This window comes from Manis javanica, chromosome 11 (assembly GCF_040802235.1).
Source record: "Manis javanica isolate MJ-LG chromosome 11, MJ_LKY, whole genome shotgun sequence".
NCBI classification, from domain to species: domain Eukaryota; kingdom Metazoa; phylum Chordata; class Mammalia; order Pholidota; family Manidae; genus Manis; species Manis javanica.
This window is the reverse complement of record NC_133166.1, coordinates 108,236,924-108,259,277: the sequence shown is the minus strand read 5'-3', so window position 1 is coordinate 108,259,277 and position 22,354 is coordinate 108,236,924. Positions and strand designations below refer to the sequence as shown.

At 37.1% G+C, this 22,354-nt stretch overlaps 1 protein-coding gene across 17 annotated transcripts in view; it reads right to left on the bottom strand.

Moving 5' to 3' along the window:
* The window catches only part of DENND1B (DENN domain containing 1B), a 268,058-nt gene that overhangs the window by 225,326 nt on the left and 20,378 nt on the right, over positions 1-22,354 (bottom strand). For 9 of the 17 annotated variants that reach the window (XR_012123013.1, XR_012123012.1, XR_012123014.1 and 6 more), the window contains exon 3: positions 15,371-15,415. The exons of the other annotated variants lie outside the window; for them this stretch is intronic. Coding sequence is in view for 6 of the 9 variants with exons in the window: in XM_037004680.2 (XP_036860575.2) it covers positions 15,371-15,415 (45 nt within the window). In the remaining 3 variants the exon portion in view is untranslated. The remainder of the gene's footprint in view (positions 1-15,370; positions 15,416-22,354) is intronic. 17 annotated transcript variants of the gene reach the window in all.

Here is a 22,354-nt window from a genome sequence, read left to right as displayed (position 1 = left end):
AGGAGTGCCACACTAAATGTAGAATACCTCCTAATTTCGCTGATTCCAAGGTAATATTTTAAAGTAAAATGAAAATGCAGGGCATCAACATGCCAGTCTCCTTGAACATAAGAACCACAGTTTTGTTTTGTTTTGTTTTGTTTTCAGAACAAGTTCAGATACAGGTTGTTTAATCACAACTGGTCATCTAAACATAATAAATATTTGTTTTTGAGATATCTGGATTTTATACACACACTGTGAAAAGAAAATACAGTCTCAAAACAGAACAGTTAAGTGCTTTAAAAGGAACTTACTAGAGCTCATAAATGTTGATGTCACCCTCTGATAACCCCACAGTTCAGCATGAAGGGCCCCTGAAATCTCAGATGTATACCAGCTACCTGAAGAACACAGATGCTGCTTTTCTGGTAACTTCCTCATAGTACTCACATCACAACGTGGAAGAAATAATGACAAAACCAGAGCCAAAGATTAAAACAGATTATTAGAAGAATCAGAAAGAGGAGAATTATGTCATTTGGAACAAACAGAATTATAAATTTAGAAAAATAATTAACTGAGAAACTAGAGGAAGAAGAAAAGACAAACTGGAAGAAATAAATAAAAGTCAAGTCCGTGACATACAGACCAAAAGTATCCTTGTATTTGTTTGTATACCTGAATACCAGGTTCCCCAGTAAGAAAGTCGACAGTTGATTCCTGCTTAGGTTACTCTTTAAGTACTAAGGAGGTGTAACACTAAAGGGCTGGGGGATCTTCATCAGGGTTAAGACTTTGGGCAGTATACAATCACACCTTAAGTGAAATTTTAAAGAAGTTTATTTAGCATAGTAGTTAAGAGGCTAAGTGGCTAAATTCTCATGCCACACACTGGCCGGAGCTGGGGGGGCCCTTCTTCGGGTACTCAATGCTCTGGGCCTGTTTTCTCCCGAAAAAGCAGTGATGATAACGTATCCACCTGGGGGAATATTCCTCGGATGAATGAGGATTACAAACATACATACATACACACACTGCTTACAACAGTGCCTAAAACACAGGAAACCTTAGGTCAGTATCAGACATCATAAGTATTCATTATTGTAAGGAGGATACAGGTGCAGAAACGTGGCCATGCTGAGCTGTGCTGAAGATAATGCATTAGCCAAAATTATAGCCTATTACTAGTTATTTCTTTCTCTTCACATTAATCTACTCCCCTCATACAAGGATACTTGCTTTGTAACACAACCCTTCTATACTTCTGTCCTAAGGAATAATTTCTATCAAATTTCTATACTTATGGTCTTCAACTATTTATCAGTTTCAAACTGAGAGCAGGGTACCATAGCTCACCACCCATTCCTGCCACTTCTGTTCCACATCCTCTCTCCCCCTCAACTCATTCTCGACTTCTCCTTCCCAACCTTCTCACGTATCCCTTACCTCATTATCACTGTCTAGCCAGCACACTCTCTCTCCTCCTCTCTTTTCACACCTTCCCTATCTCTTTCCCAGTTTTCTGTCAGGGTAAAAGTGGAGCTGGGTAACTGGTTAACAAAGGAAATCCAAGTAACAGAAGAAATATTTAATTAAAACATGACACCATGGCAGACTGAGCCTTAGAACATATACCACAGAGCACAATGTAAGCAGCTGTTCACCGGTTTTACACCTGATTATTTTCAGGAGTAAGTTATATACATTAGCACAGTCAGGCAAGGAGCCTAGATGCCTAAGACCATAATTATTATCCCAGATTGACATCTGCGTGACAGGAGAAGAGGAAGCCAATGGTCCAGGCTGGTAAATCCTAGAAGGCAGGTGACTCGATGATTAAATAACAATTTAACAATTTAACTTCCATCCGTTCCATGTGCATTATAGCTAAATTCCCTGTACTGATATTACTGGGAGACAGAAGTCTCAGATGCTTTTTACATGAGGATCTGGAGACTTCTCTGGAGACAACTTAGCTCTCCCCTGGAGTTGTGCAGGAATACTGGCCACCCAGAGACCTGTGTATTAACAAAATAGGCACAAAGTGCCACAGGTCAAATGGCAGGGAGCATTCATAGGTACCAGAGATGTGCACCATCCGACTTCTGTATGTCTGTAAAGATACATGTTCATATTAAACAAGGAAATGGAGGGAAAACAACCAAGAAAAAAGAATGGCAGGCTCTTATCCTCACAGAGCAAGAAAATAAATATTCAGAACTTGGCATAAGTTTGTAATGGAGTTTCCTAATTTAGGGAGAAAGAGTAAAAGAAAAATATTACACTTTCAGTGTTTCCTGCATTTATATTGTGATCCACAAGATTTAATCTTCAAATAAGAAATTAAAGACCTATGTTTCAGAACATTGTCACAAGACACATTTATAATATGCAGGTACTATTAGAGCCCAAGTATCCATCTCTGACAGTCATCTGCTTGACCTGTTTTACAAACAGCATACAGACTTCAATGAGTGTTTCTCCTCTATTCTGTTACCTTTACCCCACTCCCAATACTTTTTCCCCCTTACTGGCTTTTCATTTTATGGTCAGAGGTTAAAATGCTAACCCTTCACCTTCTAGGGAAGTTTTTTCCCTCTCTCATAAAGAGTTTTCACAGTGTGCAGTGGTTGGATTAGTTCCTCTTGAGAACAAAAGCTGTGCCTTTGTCCCCACGGTTTGGGCAGGGAGCCCGACATCAAGGAAGCTGCTCCCACTCAATGGGCACAGAAACAATATTGTGAGGCCCCAGAAAGCCTGGCCTCTGTGTCTAGACTCTCATACAACCAGCTAGCTGAGGAGAAAATCCTGTCAGGCACTCAGCTGAAAACTACTGCGGTGTCCCGTGGAGAACCTGATGAAGATGTCATTTGGCCATACGGTAAAACTTTGCATTGTTTCACATAAAGGTAAGAGAAGAACGGTTAGACTCAATGCTTTAACAGCCCTGGTCACCAATTCACACATGGGTCAGTCAGTGCATCTTACTAACACACCACCCCTTCCTCTATACAGTCTCTTACAATGATGTGCAGCTCATTTATGACATCCTAATCTCTGGCATTTAAAAATTTGCCTTACTAAAGAACACATCAAAAAAATTACAATAGATTATTTTTGTATTTGCAATTTTTGTGTTATTTCTCATTAGAAATTTTACTAATAAATATAACACTGAAGGAACTGTTCAAAATGCAGAAGTTAAAATGAAACATATCTTTTCACATTTCACATTTATTTCACTTTTTAAATGTTGAACAAACAAGAAATACTAAACCACAAAGTACTTGATTAAAATTTAGAAATGCAAGTATAACGGTACACAGACCAGCCATACTTAGAAAAACTATTTGCAGATTTTTTTAACCTGTAAATATTAAACATATCAGACAAGTTTATATGTGGTCCTACCATGGCAATAAAAGATTTCTCTCAAGCATATTAGCTTATGGCTGAGTTCACGAATATTTTACAATGGCTGTGGGAAGGAGTGCAGTTTTTTAAATATAATATTTAATTTCATATTTAATTTAACGTAATCTTATAATTCACATCCATGGCAGCAACCAATTTGAAAATTATTTAGTAAAAACTATTACATATGATTACAATCATGTTAAGTAAGGTCATATTGAAATCTGAAAGGGAATGCACAAAAATAGATATTTTTATGTTATTGGTATGAAAAGAATAATCTTTTTACTTTTTTAAAAATTATCAGTAATATAGTATATTATTTAAGAAATAGAAGAAACTGCAGAATAATAAGAATAGTTCAAAAGACTACAAATAGATAACAATTAATAACAGGTGTACAACGACTGTATAAAGTATTTAGAATTAAGGAACCAATCATTTCTGCTAGATAACCCACATAGGAATATAAATTATTTCACTGTTTTAGGAGAAATATAAATGTGCTTTCTTTTTAAGCCTATAAAGATGATTAACCTGACAACTTCAAGAAGTCATAACCAACATGCTTAACAAAAGAAATGTATTTATTCTTGGGTCATATTCTATGCTCAATTGACAATGAGTATTCAGACTTATTAATTTTAAAAAATATTAGAAAATATAGGTTGGAGTAACTGTAAAACAACTCACCCTCTAGAATTCATCAGCTACAGGTTAAAACTTTTATTGACTTTGAATAGCAAAAAATTTGAGTTAAAGGGAACTAATTATATTATCTAATCTAATCCACTCATTTTGAGACTCAAGAGATTAAATGTTTTGCCTAATTCTCATATTTTAAATCACAGTGATAGATTCTATATCTCATAGAAATTATCCCTGAGATTATTAGTGATAAATTTGTTACTGAAAATTTGTTATATTTTCTCTACAAATGCTCACACACTAGGCCTGTTGTACTAGAATGACTGATCATTAGCTTCAACAAACTGATCTTGAATAATTGTCTCTTCTACTGCTTTCCATATTTTTGTACCACTCATTCTGAAAACAACTTCCTCTTTTTTTGTAACTGCTGAGTATACACCCAAGCCTCTACCCCTCTCAATGTCTTTAAGACTTAATTCATAAATGAGATTTCTCAATACTCGCATTCACTTAAGACATCAAAAATCTGTTGCCATCTCTCTTGAAAATCACCCAAGACTGCCTAGTTACCCATTCACAGGCCTGTTATCACTCCAAACCATCCTAAATCCTTTGTTACATGATACTATTAGCCACTCTCAGCCCTTGCCAATCCCCAGCCACACCCCAGTTGTTTCAATTACACAGAGGGAACTGTAAGAGACACTGCCCTCTCCTGCAGCCAGATATCAGGCCACATACCAAGAGACATGCAACCCCTCCTACAGAGGAGTCTCCAAAATGCTTCTACCAATTTCTAAGAAATCAGACTTAATTTGTGAGAATGGGTAATGTGCTAAGCTACTGTTAGCAATTCCATTTAATTACCCTAAGTAATTTCCTACTATCAAATTTCTTTTTATATCAGCATCTCAATGAAGAATATGAATATATATGTAAATATGTATGTACATACAGCCCACTATGGCATTCATCAGGTAAACAGCATCTCAAATTTCTTATCAACTTTATGACTGAAAGAGCATTTCTTAACTGTCACATACATGTGGAGATGTGAAGACATCTATCGTTCTGTCACCAGAACCCCTAACGTCCTTTCCAAAGGCTCCTGATTTCCATTTGGGGAACCATGTGGTCACTACCAATTCCAGGGATGGAGTCCATTCCAATAGACCATACTGAGTCCACAAATGCTTCTACCAATGTCTAGGAAATCAGACCTCTACTTCTAAATTAGAATGTGCAATGTGCTAAGATATTGCTAATAGTTCCATTTAATCAGAGGGGAATTTTTTACTATCAAATTTCATTTTATATTAGAAAATCCAATTATCACAGCCCCAAACTTGTGTTTGATTCAGAACCGGGCACATAACTTAATCTTGAGTGCCAAAGAAGTGCTTAATTTCGATTAAGTTGGTCAAAGTAGGTCTCATGGAGAATGAGCAAAAAGATGGAGAAGCTACAGGAACTAGTGATGCAGGTATCTTGGGGCAGAGCATTAGAGGCAGAGTACACAGAAAGCACACAGGCTTGAAGGACATTTTTCACATGTTCCTGTGACTGCAAAGAGGCCAGTCTGGCTGTAGTTGGAGTAAGAAGAAAGAATGGTAGAGGGTAAGGTTAGAGATTAAAAAGAAGGAATTTGAACTAGATTATATAAAGCATTGGTAGGTTCCTCAAAGGTTTTTAGTTTTTATGTGAATGATCTGAAAAGCAGAGGGATGGAGAAAAGGGCACTAAGAGAAGGATCCCCTGTATGGGAGAGCCGATTCCTGGAAAAATGAGGTTTACAGGACAAGTTTCTGCTACTCTGTCCAATGTGCAAATTGCCAAAAGTAAGGTAAAAGCCACAGTGAGCTGATAATCTATTTGAAGAACTAAAACACAAATACCCTTAAAATAACAAAAGTTAAGGAGCTTTAGGTCCGTTAGTCTGTAGCTTTGTTTAACCAAAGGAAACTGAACCAAGAAAGGGAGAATGATTTATGCACAGTGTATAACTAGTTACTAGTTCAAGTAGAACTAGAAGTAAGTTTTCTTACATTCAGAGCCCAGCACAGCAATGGAAGGAAGGATGAGCTGAAGAAAAGGCCACCTTTATAAAGCACTCTTGCAAACCAGATAAACAACTTCACATTGACTTGCTGTTATGATTTCCAAAGAACCCAGCTGCTCACTTGCCCCAAAGATTTGCCCTATAATTCTGAGGGAGGGGTGAAAAGCAAAGCTGATACCTGTGTTGATAAGTAAATCCAGTAGATGGAAAGATAAAGAGCCTTCTGTATTCTGATTAGAAAAGCATTCAAAGCTTTTCAAATAAAGACTGTATTTTCTCCCTGACAAAGAGACTCTGTTTTCTAGAATTTCTCAGGGCTACAAAGAAAAAGGATAAGGCAAGTAAATCATTATCCTATATGCTGATAGAGCTAGTCTCTCTCAAATCAAGTACAAACACCACTGACTCGTAAAAAACAACATCTCATGCCAAAAAGTCCTCTCACTGAAGTAGTAGTACTTTTGACATACCCTGAGATAGAGTAATCAATATAATTCAAGTATATATTCCAAACAGTCAGCATTTCCAACTCAATCCAACTAAGGACACATTATCCAAGCAGGTATAAAAGGTGATTACAATGATGCCATCTTTATTTATACATATTAATAAAATGAATAATCATTAAAGCAGTCTTAAACTATTAACATGTTTTATAGTAGATTCCAATTTTGGAATACTAATATCTACAGTGGAATGAGCCAAAACATGTCAATATACAATCCTTAATATATTTTGTACCACAGTTTGAGCCTAATTATTAAGTTTACAATTTAAAATAATTATGGACTGAAATTGTGTTATTTAGGCATAACACAAAACATCTTTTGTGCCTTTACAAGAGTTTACTACTAATAAAAGCCTCTAAGAGTCATTTGAATGCTTAGCAATTACACAGAGAAAGCTGACATTAGAGCCTCACAATCTCACCAGATTAAGAATTTAAATTTTTAGTTCCATGACCCCATATACAGATCAGAGTACATAAAATAGACACAAACTGTACACACACAAAAAAATGAATAAATAAAACTCGTTGACCACAGTATGGCATGCAGAAGGAGCACTAAACTTCATCTAGAGACCCAATTTTCAGTCCTAGATATTCCACTTCACAGCTTTAAAACCTTAAGAATGAACAAGCTTGAACAATTTTTAATTCCTTCATCAGTAAAATGGGATAGCTGCTGAACCTACAAAGAGAGTTGTTGAGAAAGTCAAAAGTAACTTAAATGTATGTAAAATTCCTTTGTGACATGTAAATTACTATATTTACACTTGCAGAGAAATATTAAATATAATAAAAAGGCACTATTTCAAGTCTCAGTAAAATGAGGTCCAAAAGAGCGGCTAATAAACTAGCCTGTCACGTAACATCCTTGTTCTCACATTATAGTAACAATAATATCAAGGGACAGGTTTTTGTACGTTAGAACAAACTCTGTACTTCAGTCTCTATTTCTACCATATGTTTTGGGGAACATGACACAGGAGCACCTACTTATGTAATCGCCTGCAGAATGAAAACGCAGAAAAGGTAACATGCCTGCCTTTAGCAGTCTCACAGTCTGGATGCCACAATACTGTACACGCATAAGCTACCCAATTAAAATGATAGGGGACGTCCACCGCTGGCCATGAGGCAGGAACAGATGCAAACCAGCCAGCCCACCACAAACAATGTAAAATTAAAAAGAACTCTACAAAATGTCTGAAACAAATGTTTTTAGATGTTGGCAATAAGCAAAGCAGGATTTTCCCTGAGAAAAAGGGAAATATACACAAAGAGCTCTCCAATCTCCCTAGCTTTCTGTTTATAGTCATTTTCAAGACTGTAGCACATGAGCAAAGCACAGCAATCTTGCTGAGTAGAAAATAAAGTTGGAGGATACAGCAAAATTGGGGACAGGATACCAAATGCGTGGAGCTCCAGCCGTGTGCATAAGGTCGTATTAAGTCTTTAGCCAACATTAGGTTACAAGTGTGCCAAGTGACACTCCACAAAATCTGGCTGAATGGAGATTCGAGATCACGTAGTACGGAGAGATACAGCACACAGATAAAACACAGAGGACATAGGAAATTCAAGTGAGACTACCCCAAAAAGGGCACACCATTGGGAGACAATCCCAGGAGTCTCTCAAATTTTGTCATTTCTTGGAGCAGAGGCTTTTTTGTTTATTAGGTTTTATTACAGACCACCTTTCCAGGATGTTCAATTAGTAAAGCAAGTAATCATTGAAGAACCGTTAAACCATTAACCTTCCAAGCAAAAAGCCTTGGAAGACAGAGACTGAGCAAAGACCATGTTAACTCACAGCTTTGGAAGACAGAGAGTGTCTCCCTCCGGGAGCAAAGGACAGTTTACTGAATATTACATACTCTTTGTGTCTGACAGGCTCAGGGTTCCTCCCCCACGGTGCAAACTGCATTTGCAGATCATCCATATAGGCCATGCACACCACCCTCATGTAACTCAGAGGCAAGGAAAACGGATATAAACATGATGACGCTGAGGCTGCTTGATATTCCTCAGGTAGCACAGTCCTCTGTTTCTGACTCAGGAACTCATGTCATCTCAGAGTACCCAACAACTACAACAGGCTAACTAATCAGCATTTAAATAGGGTAAAATCTTAGACCCTGCACAGTTCTGGACATAAACCTTAGAAGTAAAATATTTCAGACGCACCCAAAGATTAAAAACAAATGCTGAATGGATCAAGCTGATTCATCACAAAATGGCTTACAAAACAAAACTCAGTATTTACTAAAAGAAGGTTTTTAACAAGTTTTCAAACCATCAATGATATAATATGCATAGCAGTATATAATCAAAAGCTATCAGATATGCATAAATGCAATAAAATGTAGCCCATGACCAGATGGGAGGGGACAGTATGTAGAAACAAATGCCAAAATGAACCAGATACTAGAATTAGCAGAAAATTTTAGAATAGCTATAGGGAAGACACACAACCCCTAAAAGATGTCTGTGTCCTAATCCCTAGAATCTGTCAATATGTCAAGTAACAAGACAAAGGGTAAGGTTGCAGATGGAATTAAAGTTGCTAATTAACTGACCTTAAAATAGGAGGGTATCCTAGATTATTTGGTGATCCCAATATAACAAAAGAGGCCATGAACCAACGAACGCAGGCAGCCCTCACATGCTAAAAAGGCAAAAAAACAGGTTGTCTGCCAGAGCCTCCAGGAAGAAACACAGTTCTGCTGATACTCTGGTGTTAGCGCAGAGACCCATTTCAGACCTCTGACCTCCAGAACTAAAAGATAATATATCTCTGATGTTTTACGCACTATATTTGTGGTAATCTGATACAGCAGCAAGAAATGAACACAGATTACTAAAAATATGTCTAAGGATTTACAGGAAAAGATAGAATGAGTAAAGAGAGAATCTCAGTAGAAAAACAGAAACTACTAAAAAGAACCAAATGGAAAAACCAATAACTGAAAAATACATGTTTTTGAAACAAAAAATTCACTGTACAGCTTAACAGCAGATTGGATACTACAAGAATAAAAGATTAGAGAACCTGAGTACAGAATTGTTCAAATTATACAAATTGAAGTACAGAGAGGGAAAAAACATTCAGAAATATAAAACAGTTTGTGATCAGTGAAACAATCTGACACACACATAAATTGTAGCCCCAAGGAAAAAAGGGTGTCCAATACGAGTAAATACGAAAGACTGTTTTTCATACTTTCTGATTTCTTTAAAGAGCAACTGACTAAACTACAATAATAACAATTTACTGTGGGATTTATAACCTATGTAGAAGTAAAAAGGAAGAGAGAAAGTGAACATCATTTTACTGTTAGAAGGTTCTTACACTCAGTGGTATAGCTTTAACCTGATTTATGATAGACTGATAATTTACTAATGTATAAAAATGATCCTTAGAGCCACTGAAAACAAAGCCAATAGAAGAGAAAGCTATAAAATACTTTTTAAAACCATTAAAGAAGGTAGGAAGGAAGAAAAAAAGGAAAGAAAAATTTTTTTTAAAAAAGTAGTACAAGAAAACAAGATGACAGTTTTAAACCTAAACATATCAACAATTACATGGAATATGCTACACACTCTAAAGGCAGGAATGATCAGACTGGGCACAAAAGGAAAACCTAAGGCTGTAGATATTAAATATAGATATAAATACAGACAATTTTAAAAAAGAGAAAAAGAATTTCAAGGAAACACTAATCATCAGAAAAGTAGAACAGTTCTACTCCTCAAAGTAAACTTAAAGACAAAAAGCATTACCAGAGACAAAGAAATCCTGTATGTTTAAAGGCTTTTTTCATAAAGAAGACATAATAAAAAATGTCTATGTATCTTACAATGGACCTTTAAAATACATAAAGCAAAAAACATGAAAAGAAGAAAAATCAACAAATCCATAATTACAGTTGAAGATGTTAACACTCCTGTTCCAGTAACTGAAAGAAAGAGACCACAGAAAATCAGTACAGACATAAGAAATTTAAAAAACATTATCGATCAACTTTACCTAACTGGCATTTACACAAGACATCCAGCAACTGCAGAATATACACTCTGTTTAAGCACACATTGAACATTTACCAAGACTGACCACATTACAGGCCGTAACCAAACCCTGCATTTTCAAGTATTGAAGTCATATGGAATATGTTCTCTGACCTAAACAGAGGTAACTTAAAAATAAGTGGAGTCTGCACTCGGGCTGCTGGGGGCAGCTCTGTGCTCAGTCCACGTCTGGCCTTGGACCCGCTGCGGTGGACTGACTCAGGGTCTGGAAGCAGAACTGGGCAGGGAGGCAGGCTGGGTGGCAACCAGCTGCAGGGCTAAGCAGAGGCCGACTACAAAGGGCACTAGTGCAAAGAGCATGGAGCCCTGCTCACATTTCCACTCAAGGGCTGCTTGCAAAGCAGCTCCTCAATCAACCTGGCCTTCACAAGGGCGCGACGTGACTGGGACTGTGACAGCTCCTTCTGCAGGTGTCTCATGTGGCTTTACCACGAACCTGAGAGAAAGTTTCTTCTCATTTTATAAAAGAGTCTAGCTTAAGTTACATAATTCATGCTGGAGTCAAAAATTCTGACTCCCAAGTCCAAAGGCGAATGGTTACCACACAGCTGTCCTGAATCACCTGAGACACACAGACCAGGACAAAGTGAACACAGTTGCTGTGGAGTATTACCGGAGATGGGGCTGGGATTTTTAAAATTATGGAAAAGTGATATACAGAGCAATGGCGATATAATGAAATTTAAAGTGCCTGTTTTGGATGAATTTACAAAGTAGCTGAGAATAAAAACAATAATTCTTAAAGGTGCTACTTTAAAAAAAATCAATAAACACAATATATCAGAAAGAATCCCAAGTTAGAAATTAAGCAACAATGTCTAAATAACCTGATGATCAAGACAGAAATCTGAGAGTAGAAAATACTTTCAACATAATAATGAAAACAAAGTATGCCAGAATTTGTGGGACAAAGCTAAAATGCGTAAAGTCAAATTTATACATTTATGATTATACAGGCATAACACAATTTATTGCTCTGTGCTCTACTGCACTCTGCAGGTATTATATTTTCTTACAAACTGAAAGTTTGCAACCCTGCACTGGGCAAGTCTGCTGGTGCCCATTTTCCAAGAGCATTTGCTCGCTTCATGTATCTGTGTGACATCTGGGTAATTCATGCAATATTTTAAACTTTTCGCTACTATTATATTTCTGATCACTGATTGTAATTGTTTTGGGGCACCCGTGTAAGATGGCAAACTTGGTAGATGTTGTGTGTTTCAACTGCTCCACCATCCCCCCATCTCTTTCTCCTCAGGCCTCCCTATCCCAAGACAAAATACTAAAATTAGGCCAATTAATGACCTTACAATGGACCCAAACTGTTCAAATAAAAGGAAAAGTCACACACCTCTCACTTTAAATCAAAAGCTAGAAATGATTCAGCTTAGTGAGGAAAGGTGTGTTGAGAGCCAAGACAGGTCAAAATCTAGGCCTCTTAGCCCAAACATTTTAGCAAAGTTGTGAACACAAAGGAGAAGTTGTTGAGGGAAATTACAATTGCTTCTCCAGTGCACACAAATGGTAAGAAAGTGAAACAGTTTTATTGCTGATACAGAGAAAGTTCTAGTGGTCTGGATAGAAGATTAAACCAGTCACAACACTGCCTTAAGACAAAGCCTAATCCAGAACAAGGCCCTAATTCTCTGCAATTCTGTGAAGGCTGAGAGAGGTGAGGAGGCTACAGAAGAAAAGTTGGAAGCCAGCAGAGGCTGGTTCATGAGGTTCAGGAAAGAAGCGTCTCCATAACATAAAAGCACAGGTGAAGCAGCAGGTGCTGATGGAGAGGCTGCAGCAAGTTACCCAGAAGATCCAGCTGAGATCGTTACTGAAGGTGGATACACTAAACAACAGATTTTCAATGTAATGAAACAGCCTTGTATTTGGATGAAGATGCCATCCAGAACTTTGATAGCTAGAGAGGAGAAGTCAATGCCTGGCTTCACAGCTTCAAGGACTGGCTGACTCTCTTGTCAGGGGCTAATGCAATGAGTGACTTGAAGTTGAAGCCAATGCTCACTGACCATTCTGAGAATCCCAGGGGCCTCAGGAATTATGCTGAATCTACAAGTGGAACTGCCTGTGCTCTGCAAGTGGAACAACAATGCCTGGCTGACAGCACATCTGCTTACAACATGGCTTACTGAATATTTTAAGCCCACATTTGAGCACTGCTGCTCAGAAAAAGATTCCTTTAAAAATATTCCCGCTCATTGTGGCTGCGTCCATCCCACCGTTTCCTGGACTTGCCACTGGAATGAGGAGGGAGATGTCTAGGCTGGCATGTGCATACAGTGAGACAACGAATTTGAGTGGATCTGTACTGTTGGAACTCAACCAGGGGTTGGGAGGGGTGCAAGTTGTAGCACTCCAAAATCTTACGACTATAGACTATCTACGGTTAAAAGAACATATGGGATGTGAACAGATCCCAGAAATGGGTTGCTTTAATTTGTCTGATTTCTCTCAGACTGTTCAAGTACAGTCGGACAATATCCATCATATCATAGACAAATTTTCACAAATGCCTAGGGTGCCTAACTGGTTTTCTTGGCTTCACTGGAGATGGCTGGTAATTATAGATTTGCTTAGTTTATGTCACCGTATTCCTATTATGTTAATACGTGTGCGCAAGTTAGTAGTTTAAAACCTATACATGCTTAAGGTACTCTACAAGAAGATATGTCAAAGAAATAATCAATCCTCCCATGTTTTCGTCCATATGCTACCTCTATAGCTTTTCTTCTTCCTTCCTAATTACAACCCTCATATCAAATTTACCGAGCATCATAATTCCTCCAGGTGGTAAAGATACCTCGAGACAAGTGCTGGGCATAGAAGCCACAGGGCATAAATCTGCAAAGAAGTAAAATGCTAACCTTTTCAAACAATATGGCCTCTCTCTCCCTTACCAACTTTACATTTCCCTGTATGGCCCCGGAAGATGACTGGTTAGCCAGAGACGGGTAACATTCCTCAAGGGAGGAACAACCTATGACAGGCACAGTTGCAGGGGGGCCATCAGGTGAGAAATCGGGGAACAACAGTGGTGAAGCTTAGAACCTCACCCCCCCTGTTTTGAGAGAAAGCTTCTGCATCCGTGGATGTTTTATTGCCCTTGTCTAGCTCGGATTAGCACATAGTCTACAGGCACACACCTGATCATCTACAATTGCTCTCTTACAACACTAAACTGTTTTCTACCTTTATCTTGCATCTACCTACCACTTCAGCATTTTATTAAAAATAAAAATAATAATAATAACAAAGGGAGAAATGTGGGATCCACGTATAAATCACATATAAAAATTAAACAAATATTCATATTTGACCTGATTGTTTATAATTCATAATGTGTGATCAAAACTGAAAGTTTCTGTGATGAATGCCCTTGTACTGTTCACCATGTAAGAACTTATTCACTATGTAAGAATTCGTTCACCATGTAAGAACTTGTTCGTTATGCTTCAGAAGATTGGAGACTGACGAGAATTAGGCTTGAGATGGATTAATGATTGTGCATTGAGCATTGACCCCCCTATACAGAATTTTATTGTTGTTAACAACCATTTGATCAATAAGTATGAGAGATGCCCTCTCAAAAAAAAACAAAAAAAAAATATTCCTGCTCATTGACCGTTCACCTGGTCCCCAAGAGCTCGGATGGAGATGGACAGTGAGGTTCCTGCTGTTTTCATGCTACAGACACAAGTCAGTTCTGCGGCCCATGGATCAAGGACTCATGTTGACTTTCAAGTGTTTTCCCTGAGGAAACCCATTTCGTAAGGCTACAGCTGCCATAGTGTGATTCCGCTGATGGATCTGGGCAAAGTACCTTGAAAACCTTCTGGAAAGGATTCGCCCCTCTAGATGCCACTGAGAACATCTGTGATTCTTGGGAAGAGTTTTGTGAAAGCACCAACATGAACAGGAGTTTGGAAGAAGCTGATTCCAACCCCATGGGTGACTTTGAGGGGGTTCAAGACTTCATGGAAGAAGTAACTGCAGATGTGGTGGAAACAGCCAGAGAACTAGAATTAGAAGTGGAGCCTGAAGATGGGACTGAATGGCTGCATCTCATGATAAACCTCTAATGGGTGAGGAGTTCTTATGGATGAGCAAGAAAAGTGGTTTCTTGAGATGAAATCTACTCCTGGTAAAAATGCTGTGAAAATGAACATCCAGCTTTCTAAAATTAGACATCTAAAATTGTTAAAATGACCACTAAGGACTTAGAATACTCCACAAACATAGCTGATAAAGCAGGGGCATCATTTGAGAGGATTTACTCTAATTCTACGTTCTACTATGGGTACACTGCTATCAGACAACATCACATGCCACATAATTCATTTTTGTGAGAGGAAGAGTCGATGAATGCAGCAAACTTTATTGTTGTCTTAGGATACTGCCACAGCCCCGCAGCCTTCAGCAATACCCTGATCAGTCAGCAGCCGTCAGCATTAAGGCAAGAGCCTCCCCCAGCAAAAAGTTTATGACTCGCTGAGAGTTCAGAAGGTGAGCAGCATTCTCTAGCATGTACACTGTTTTGTCTTGTTTTGTTTTAGACATAATGCTATTGCACACTTAATAGACTGCAGTGTGAACATAACTTCCATATGCACTGAGAAACCAAAAATTCATTTGAGTCACTTTATTGCAATACTCACTCTGTGGTAGTCTGGAATCAGACTCACAGCATCTCCAAGGTGTGCCTATTTTAGAAAAAATGAGATTCAAAAATCAATGCTCTAGCTTTCCACATTAAGAAGCCAGAGGAAATTAAATCCAAAATACGTAAGAGGAAAGCAATAAAGAGCAGAAATCAGTAAAATAAAATGAACAAATAATGGAGAAATCAACAACATCCAAAACTGGTTCTATGAAAGTATCACTGACACTGGTAAACTATTCGCGAGAATGAGCAAGAAAAACAAGAGAGAATATACAAATACCAACACTGATGAAAACAGAGGCTAATCACTATGGACTGTGCTGAAATTAAAAAGATAATGAGAAACATTAAGAACAGCTTTGTGCAAATACATTTTATAATTAGATGTAAAGAAAAATCCCCTGAAGGATGCAAGTTATCAAAACTAACAAGAACCAAAAAATCTGAATAGCCATTTATATTAAAAGACCTGAATCCATAATCATATCTTCCTACATAAAAACCCCAGGCTCATGTGCCTTTACTGGTGAATTCTTATCAAACACTTAAGGAAATAATATCAGCGTAATTCAATTAACTTGATTTTTCTCTGTGTCCTAATATGAATGTAATTGTAATAAAGCTGACCTATATCAGAAATGTACTGAAAATACTGACACCTTGCATTCAGTAAAAAATAATTTGACTAGAAAAATGCTAAATTTTTGAATAAAAGACTTCATAAACAAAATTAAAAGATAAACATTAAATTGGAAAAAAATATTTGGCGAATGACTGATATACGTGTAATGAAAGCCTTTATCAAATATGCAAAAAACAAGCACAGGAAATGCACCAAAGAAATATTAATGCCAAGAAACCAATAACAACTTTTCTAAACACCAAAAGAAATACAAATCTAGACAGGCAAAAAATGTTTTCAAAAATTTAAAAGAGTGGCCATATCTATGGAAAGAGCAAAATTGTGGAGACAGTAAAAGATCAGTGGTTGCTAGAGACTGGGGGGAAAGAGGGGTGAACAGGCAGAACACAGGATTTTTAGGGCAGTGAGACTACTATGTGTGCATTAGGGTGTAGACACATGTCATTAGACACCCCTACCAATCCACAGAATACACACCACCAAAGCGGACCATAACGTAAACTGTGGACTTTCGGCAATAATAGTTGTGTCCATGTGGGTTCACTTATGGGACAATAACAAATGTACCATCTGGTGGGGATGCTGATGTTGGGAAAGCTGAAGGAGGAAGCAGGGGAGTGGGGGACTATATTTTCCACTCAATTTTGCTATAAACCTAAAATTGCTCTAAAATAAAGCCTATTTTTTAAAAATACATATAGGATTTCAAAGATTAAATTGGAAAAAACAGTATAAATTATCTCAATAATGTTTTAATATTGACTGTATATTGTAATAAAGATGGTTTGGATATGTTTACATTACCAATAAAATACATTGTTAATTTTCTTAATAAGAGTAATACCTAGTATTTTTGAGAGCTGTGGTAGACAGACATTGTCTAACAGGAGTGATGAGAATATATATCTTTTTGTATGACAATCTGCCATACAAAGGCCCAAAAATGGTCTAAGAATTTGTTTGAAATAGATAATAACAGAAGTACAATGAGATGTATGCAGTTGACCACACAATGGAATTCTATGAAACTATTAAATCTGATGAAGTAGACTGCTATTTTTAGACACAGGAAGACATTCATGATAAACTGTCAATTGGTAAAGGTCAGACTATAGGCTACTTGAACAGATGAGCCAGCTCATGAGGAAGCACGTAATATTAATGCACACACAGCCACACAGAGATGTGTCGTGGGTGGACAGACACAGCATGAATCATGGCATTCTCTAGGGGATGAGAGGCAATGATTTTTTACAATTGGCCTGGATCTCCCTTCCTGAAACGTAAGGGAATTTACACCCTCAGCCCTACTGAGGCACACAGGCTGCCTCGGCTCCCCTCACTCCCATGCACCCTGCTAAGGACAAAGTCCGTTCTGCCTAAGAAACCATTCACGGCATTCTGTAATTTGGGGCAAGTTCCTCACTTTACCTCTCCTATACACAATCCAGGTGTACTGGGAACAGAGGGTTTTAGGGTCTAAGTCTTGTTCAGGTCTGCCAATCACCTGTGTGATCCTGGCAACTCACTTTTCTGTGCTCAGTTTCCTCAACAGTCAAGTGAGAATATTAGTATGCACCCTGCCACGAGATTATTTTATCTTGACAGTAATTATGTGGAAAATACTTTCTAAAATCTTTTCCAATGAATATATATTATAAAACAGAAAAAATACAATGTCACAGGATACCAAAATAATGAAAAGGGGAAGAAATCAGACTTTTAAAAATGGGAAGAAAATCAGTAACAGGGAAGTACATGAATAAATATATAGAGAAACTAAGGAAAGAAAATGAACTTAAACTAATATGAATTTCTATTTTAAAAAACTGATAGTTGATTGGATCGCCTCGAAGAAAAAATAACAACAACTTATAACTGGGCCAAATAGAGAATAAAAAGTTTGATACATCACATGTTGAGACCTAAAGTATTTCAAATTTAAGTTCCCTATAAAAAGCATCTTCTACATTTTTAATGAATAAGATGAATGTGATACTTGGCACTGGCCATCAAAGGAACTTACGGTTACTCTATAAAATATAAATAGACATTATCACCCTCTGTTAGTACGCATTCATTTCAATGCCTACTAAACACAAAGAACTATGCTAGGTATATGGAACTCAATGGTATATGTGACATTATTTCTTGCTTTTGAAAAACTCACAATTTATTTAAGGAAGGAACTAAAGTACCAACACAAACAAAAACCAATTGTAGAACTGGGGCACACATGGCAGAGAGCAGAAGAACGGAATTATAACCAAGGAATAAGAGATGCTGAGTCACCCATCTCTATCTGTGTTGTGCCAGCAGCAAGCATAACTAGATGCTGGAACACAGACTCTGAAAATGGGGCTAAGGACCTCCTGCCTCTGACCATGACAGGGCCAGGGTATTACTTCACTGGCAATAGTATATTAAACAATAAGTAAGCAGTCATTCAGTACACCACCTGGTCAATGTTGGACGCCTGCTGAAATGCTGCCAAAACTGACAGGAAAGGGAAGTCATCAGGAAATAATGGCTGTCTCTATCAGCCTGACACTGAGCTTACTCATGCATTCATTTAAAAAAAAAAAAGGTTGAAGGGGTAACTTTTTTTAACAACCTGGAGAACTTCCCAAAAATTCTCTCTCTGTATATATATTAAAACCAAAAAAAATACTTGGTAAAACCAAAGACCAGTTGTGACCCAATACTTTCCATTGACTGATTGAGAATAGCACTTCCTCAATACCTTCTTATTAATAAATGAATTCAAATTAGAAGTGATCACACTCAGAGCAGATATTAATCCAGGCACTTCCATAAATTAAAAACAGAATTAAAACTATCATATCTGGTTACCGGATTCTCAAGCATTCAATTTTTTACTGAGAGTGGCAGCTACAGATGGGGCTTAAAAAGAGTCCAAAATCTAAACAATTTAATAAATCCTATATATGTCTTATCTCACTAGATTGTAAATGCCTTGATGGCCGGAGCTGGTATCAACTCTACATTCCTTTTTACCATTCAGATGAATATATGTATAGATAGAGACAAATAAGCCATGGAACAAATAGATGTATGTCACAGAAATTAAGTTTAACAGGATACTTTGAATGTTTGGGAGACAAACCAACTGGTTATTAAAAACAGGTTCTGGGACTGTAGAAATTACATGGCATGTGTAGGACACCGGATGGGAGAAAGAGGTGATCACAACAACATAGCCTCTGCTCCAGAAAGGAGGTTGCTAGGAAGATACAAGAAACATGAACTAATGGAGGAAAAGAGGCAAAAAGACAAAACAAGTTGAGACATTAAAAGCAAACAGAGCAATATTGAGAAATCTAAACATAATCAGCAGTCTTACACATCTTCAGGGAAAAAGACATGGTTTTTTTTTAATATTATTAAGGATTTAATAATGGCTCTCTCAATAAAAATAGTATGCTGTGTTCACAAATGCAGAAGAGAATTGGCATTATTAAAAAATTAAACCCAGGATAACACAAACCATTTTACCAACTGACTTCCAGAACTGATGGAGAAGCATTAAAAGTTATGTTAGACATTAAGGTAAAAAATAAATAGTTGTACACTATTTGAAAATGATGAGAAAAAATTTGATGACAAATACTATTTTTGACCAGTCACATAAACAAGATGAAGCAAAAGGATTTAGAACCTAGATTTTCCAAATTTTATAATAAATTAATGCTATTAATGAAAGAATAATATTTTCAAAGTGTAATTTCAGCAGAAAATGGTCTTTACAATATATACATATACCGTGGAGAAAAGAAATAAGAGATAAGCAAGTGAAATTTTTCTACTCATCAAAGCAAGTGTAAGCATTTCCACTTTATAGAAGTAGAGGCATTAAGAACAAATGAGGGAAAAAGTGAAAATAAAAGTCTTCAAGAATTTTAACACATCACTTACATCAAAGTTAACCTAAAGATGGAAATGCTGTTGTATATACAGGGAAGAAATTGGAAAGTTGAAGCAGCTCACAGTACATCACAGCCCGAGTGTACTGTGTAGCACTGGCTGGAGCTCTGTGTGCTGAATTAGAAGAATCTGCAAGCTCAGTTAAATAAAGCAAAGAGAAAACAGTTTGCATGGAATGTATCCATATATGACTACAGGAACATTTATGTATCATGCTAGCAAATACCCTCAAGTTTTCTGAAGGGCTGTACAGGAAACAGCTATGTGTTCTCTAGGAAGGGGTTCACAGTACTTGGATCCGAGGTGCCAGGAGATTTGCTTTTTTTGTAATCCTCTTTGTATAATGGTAATAATTATTATTGTCATAAAAACAAATATAAATACCATTAAAACAAATGTATAGCCTGATTTTATTAGGTTTAATACACTAACACGCATTTAGAGATGCCTGATACAATCATCATGAAGGCAGACTTGTGAGCTGAGCTTTAATTACGAGCGCAAGAAGACTATAAAGAAGAGGAACACAGTGGCACTCTAGCAGAAAGCTCATGGTATAGAAACATCTAAGATTTGAGTGGTGAGTGATCTGGGGCGATCAAATCAGTCTGAAATGGTCATCTGAGTCCAGGTCATGGAGGATCTACATTAGACTTAAATGTAGACCTTATTCTGGGAATCAGGGTCTCTTAAACATAAAAACTTGCAGTCCCCAGTTTGAGAAAAACTACAGTTAGCGACAGAAATTAAAAGCTCCTTGGCTGGACAAAACTGCCACATGCACTGGGCACATGGTCAGAACGACCAGCCCCCTGCAACAAGAGTGTGAGGCTCCCTTCGGTCCCACAGGAACACTACAGAGGTACGGTAAAACCAAAAGCCTCATTTTCATCAACAGTATCAGACTAATTCTTCAATGAAAGTACTAGGAATTATCCTAAACCTAGAGTCTAACATGATAAAGGAGAGTATTTTGATCAGTCAGTTGTGATGGACAGAATTTACATATTCACCTGCTACTTTCTGGTTTTAGTCTGCAAGGCCAGCAGCTGTTTATTACTAAGTGTTTTTCCAGGATTTAAAATATGTCGCCATTAGACACTTAGCTTTATTATTGAGGGAAAAAATGGTATGAATATCCAGACTTTCAGTAAGTGTGAATTGCTAACAGTGAATTTTATTATCCTTTTTATTTAAAAAAATTCATTAAACTAGATAAATATGAAAATTGTTTATATTTAAACTCATAATTAAAATTAATTATTAAAAGAATATGTTAGGCCTTAGCCTGAAATGGAAAGCAATACTTGGATAAATGTTCTACATCCCTCATTAATCTTTGATTTTTAGAGTCATCCTTAAACCCTGCTGTCTACTCTCCAGCTCTAGAGACAAAGGCCCTCACTGACAGACACTCATCAAACAAAACCACTGGATTATTTCCTCTTGTGAGTTATTAAAGGCATATACCCACAGTTCGCTTAAACTATAAGAAAAATAACCATTGCTTAAAAGCATATTCATATTTTTATTATCTCCACTGATCATCACAGATTTATGGTAGAAAGAAAAGGATTGTTATTGTTCTCATTTTAAAGATGAAGAAACTGAGGCTCAGAGGTTGAGTTATACTACAAAGCTAGAACTCCAACCAGGTTCTTCTAAATCCAATATAATTTTAGAGTTCTGCCATCCAAGCTAGCATAAAACAGCAATGAAAAAAAGTGGTGAATAAAACAGCAGATTCTCTTCTCACCAAAACACCATAAAGTGAACATCCCAGCCTGAGTGCTTCTGATGGTCACGAATGAAAATATGATGATTCCCTCAGTCCTGGGAACTACCACACTGGTTACTTCCTTGCCCCTATATGAAGTCCATTTGGCCAGATGTCCATACAAATACTGTTATTTTCTTTGTGTGTCATAACATGAATAAAGTTGAGAAATATTACATCAACGATAACTCAATTTTTTTTTTTTAAGTTGAGAAATACTGCTACTGAGAGCTCAGGAATATATAGAATGGTCTTAGTTTGAAAATTATAACCTTCATAAACTTTATCAAATGACTTTTAAAAAGGGTATTTACATAAATGGAATAACAGAATTCCATTTCAAGGTTGGTGCTGGACTTAAATCTATAACAGTGATTCTCAAGTTGTATACATTGCTACTCATATAAAAGACAATGTTCATATTCACAATCCACTCTTATGCAGATAACCTAACTTATGCACAATGCCTAAATAACATTTTCAAGTAATTAAGCCTGGGGAAATTGTTAATCATCCTAAGAGCAGCTTACTCTACTCTGTCACACTGATAAGACAGCCTGTGGTATGCCCACCATTTCTAGTGGTAACCATAGCTACACTATTCCTTCAGCACT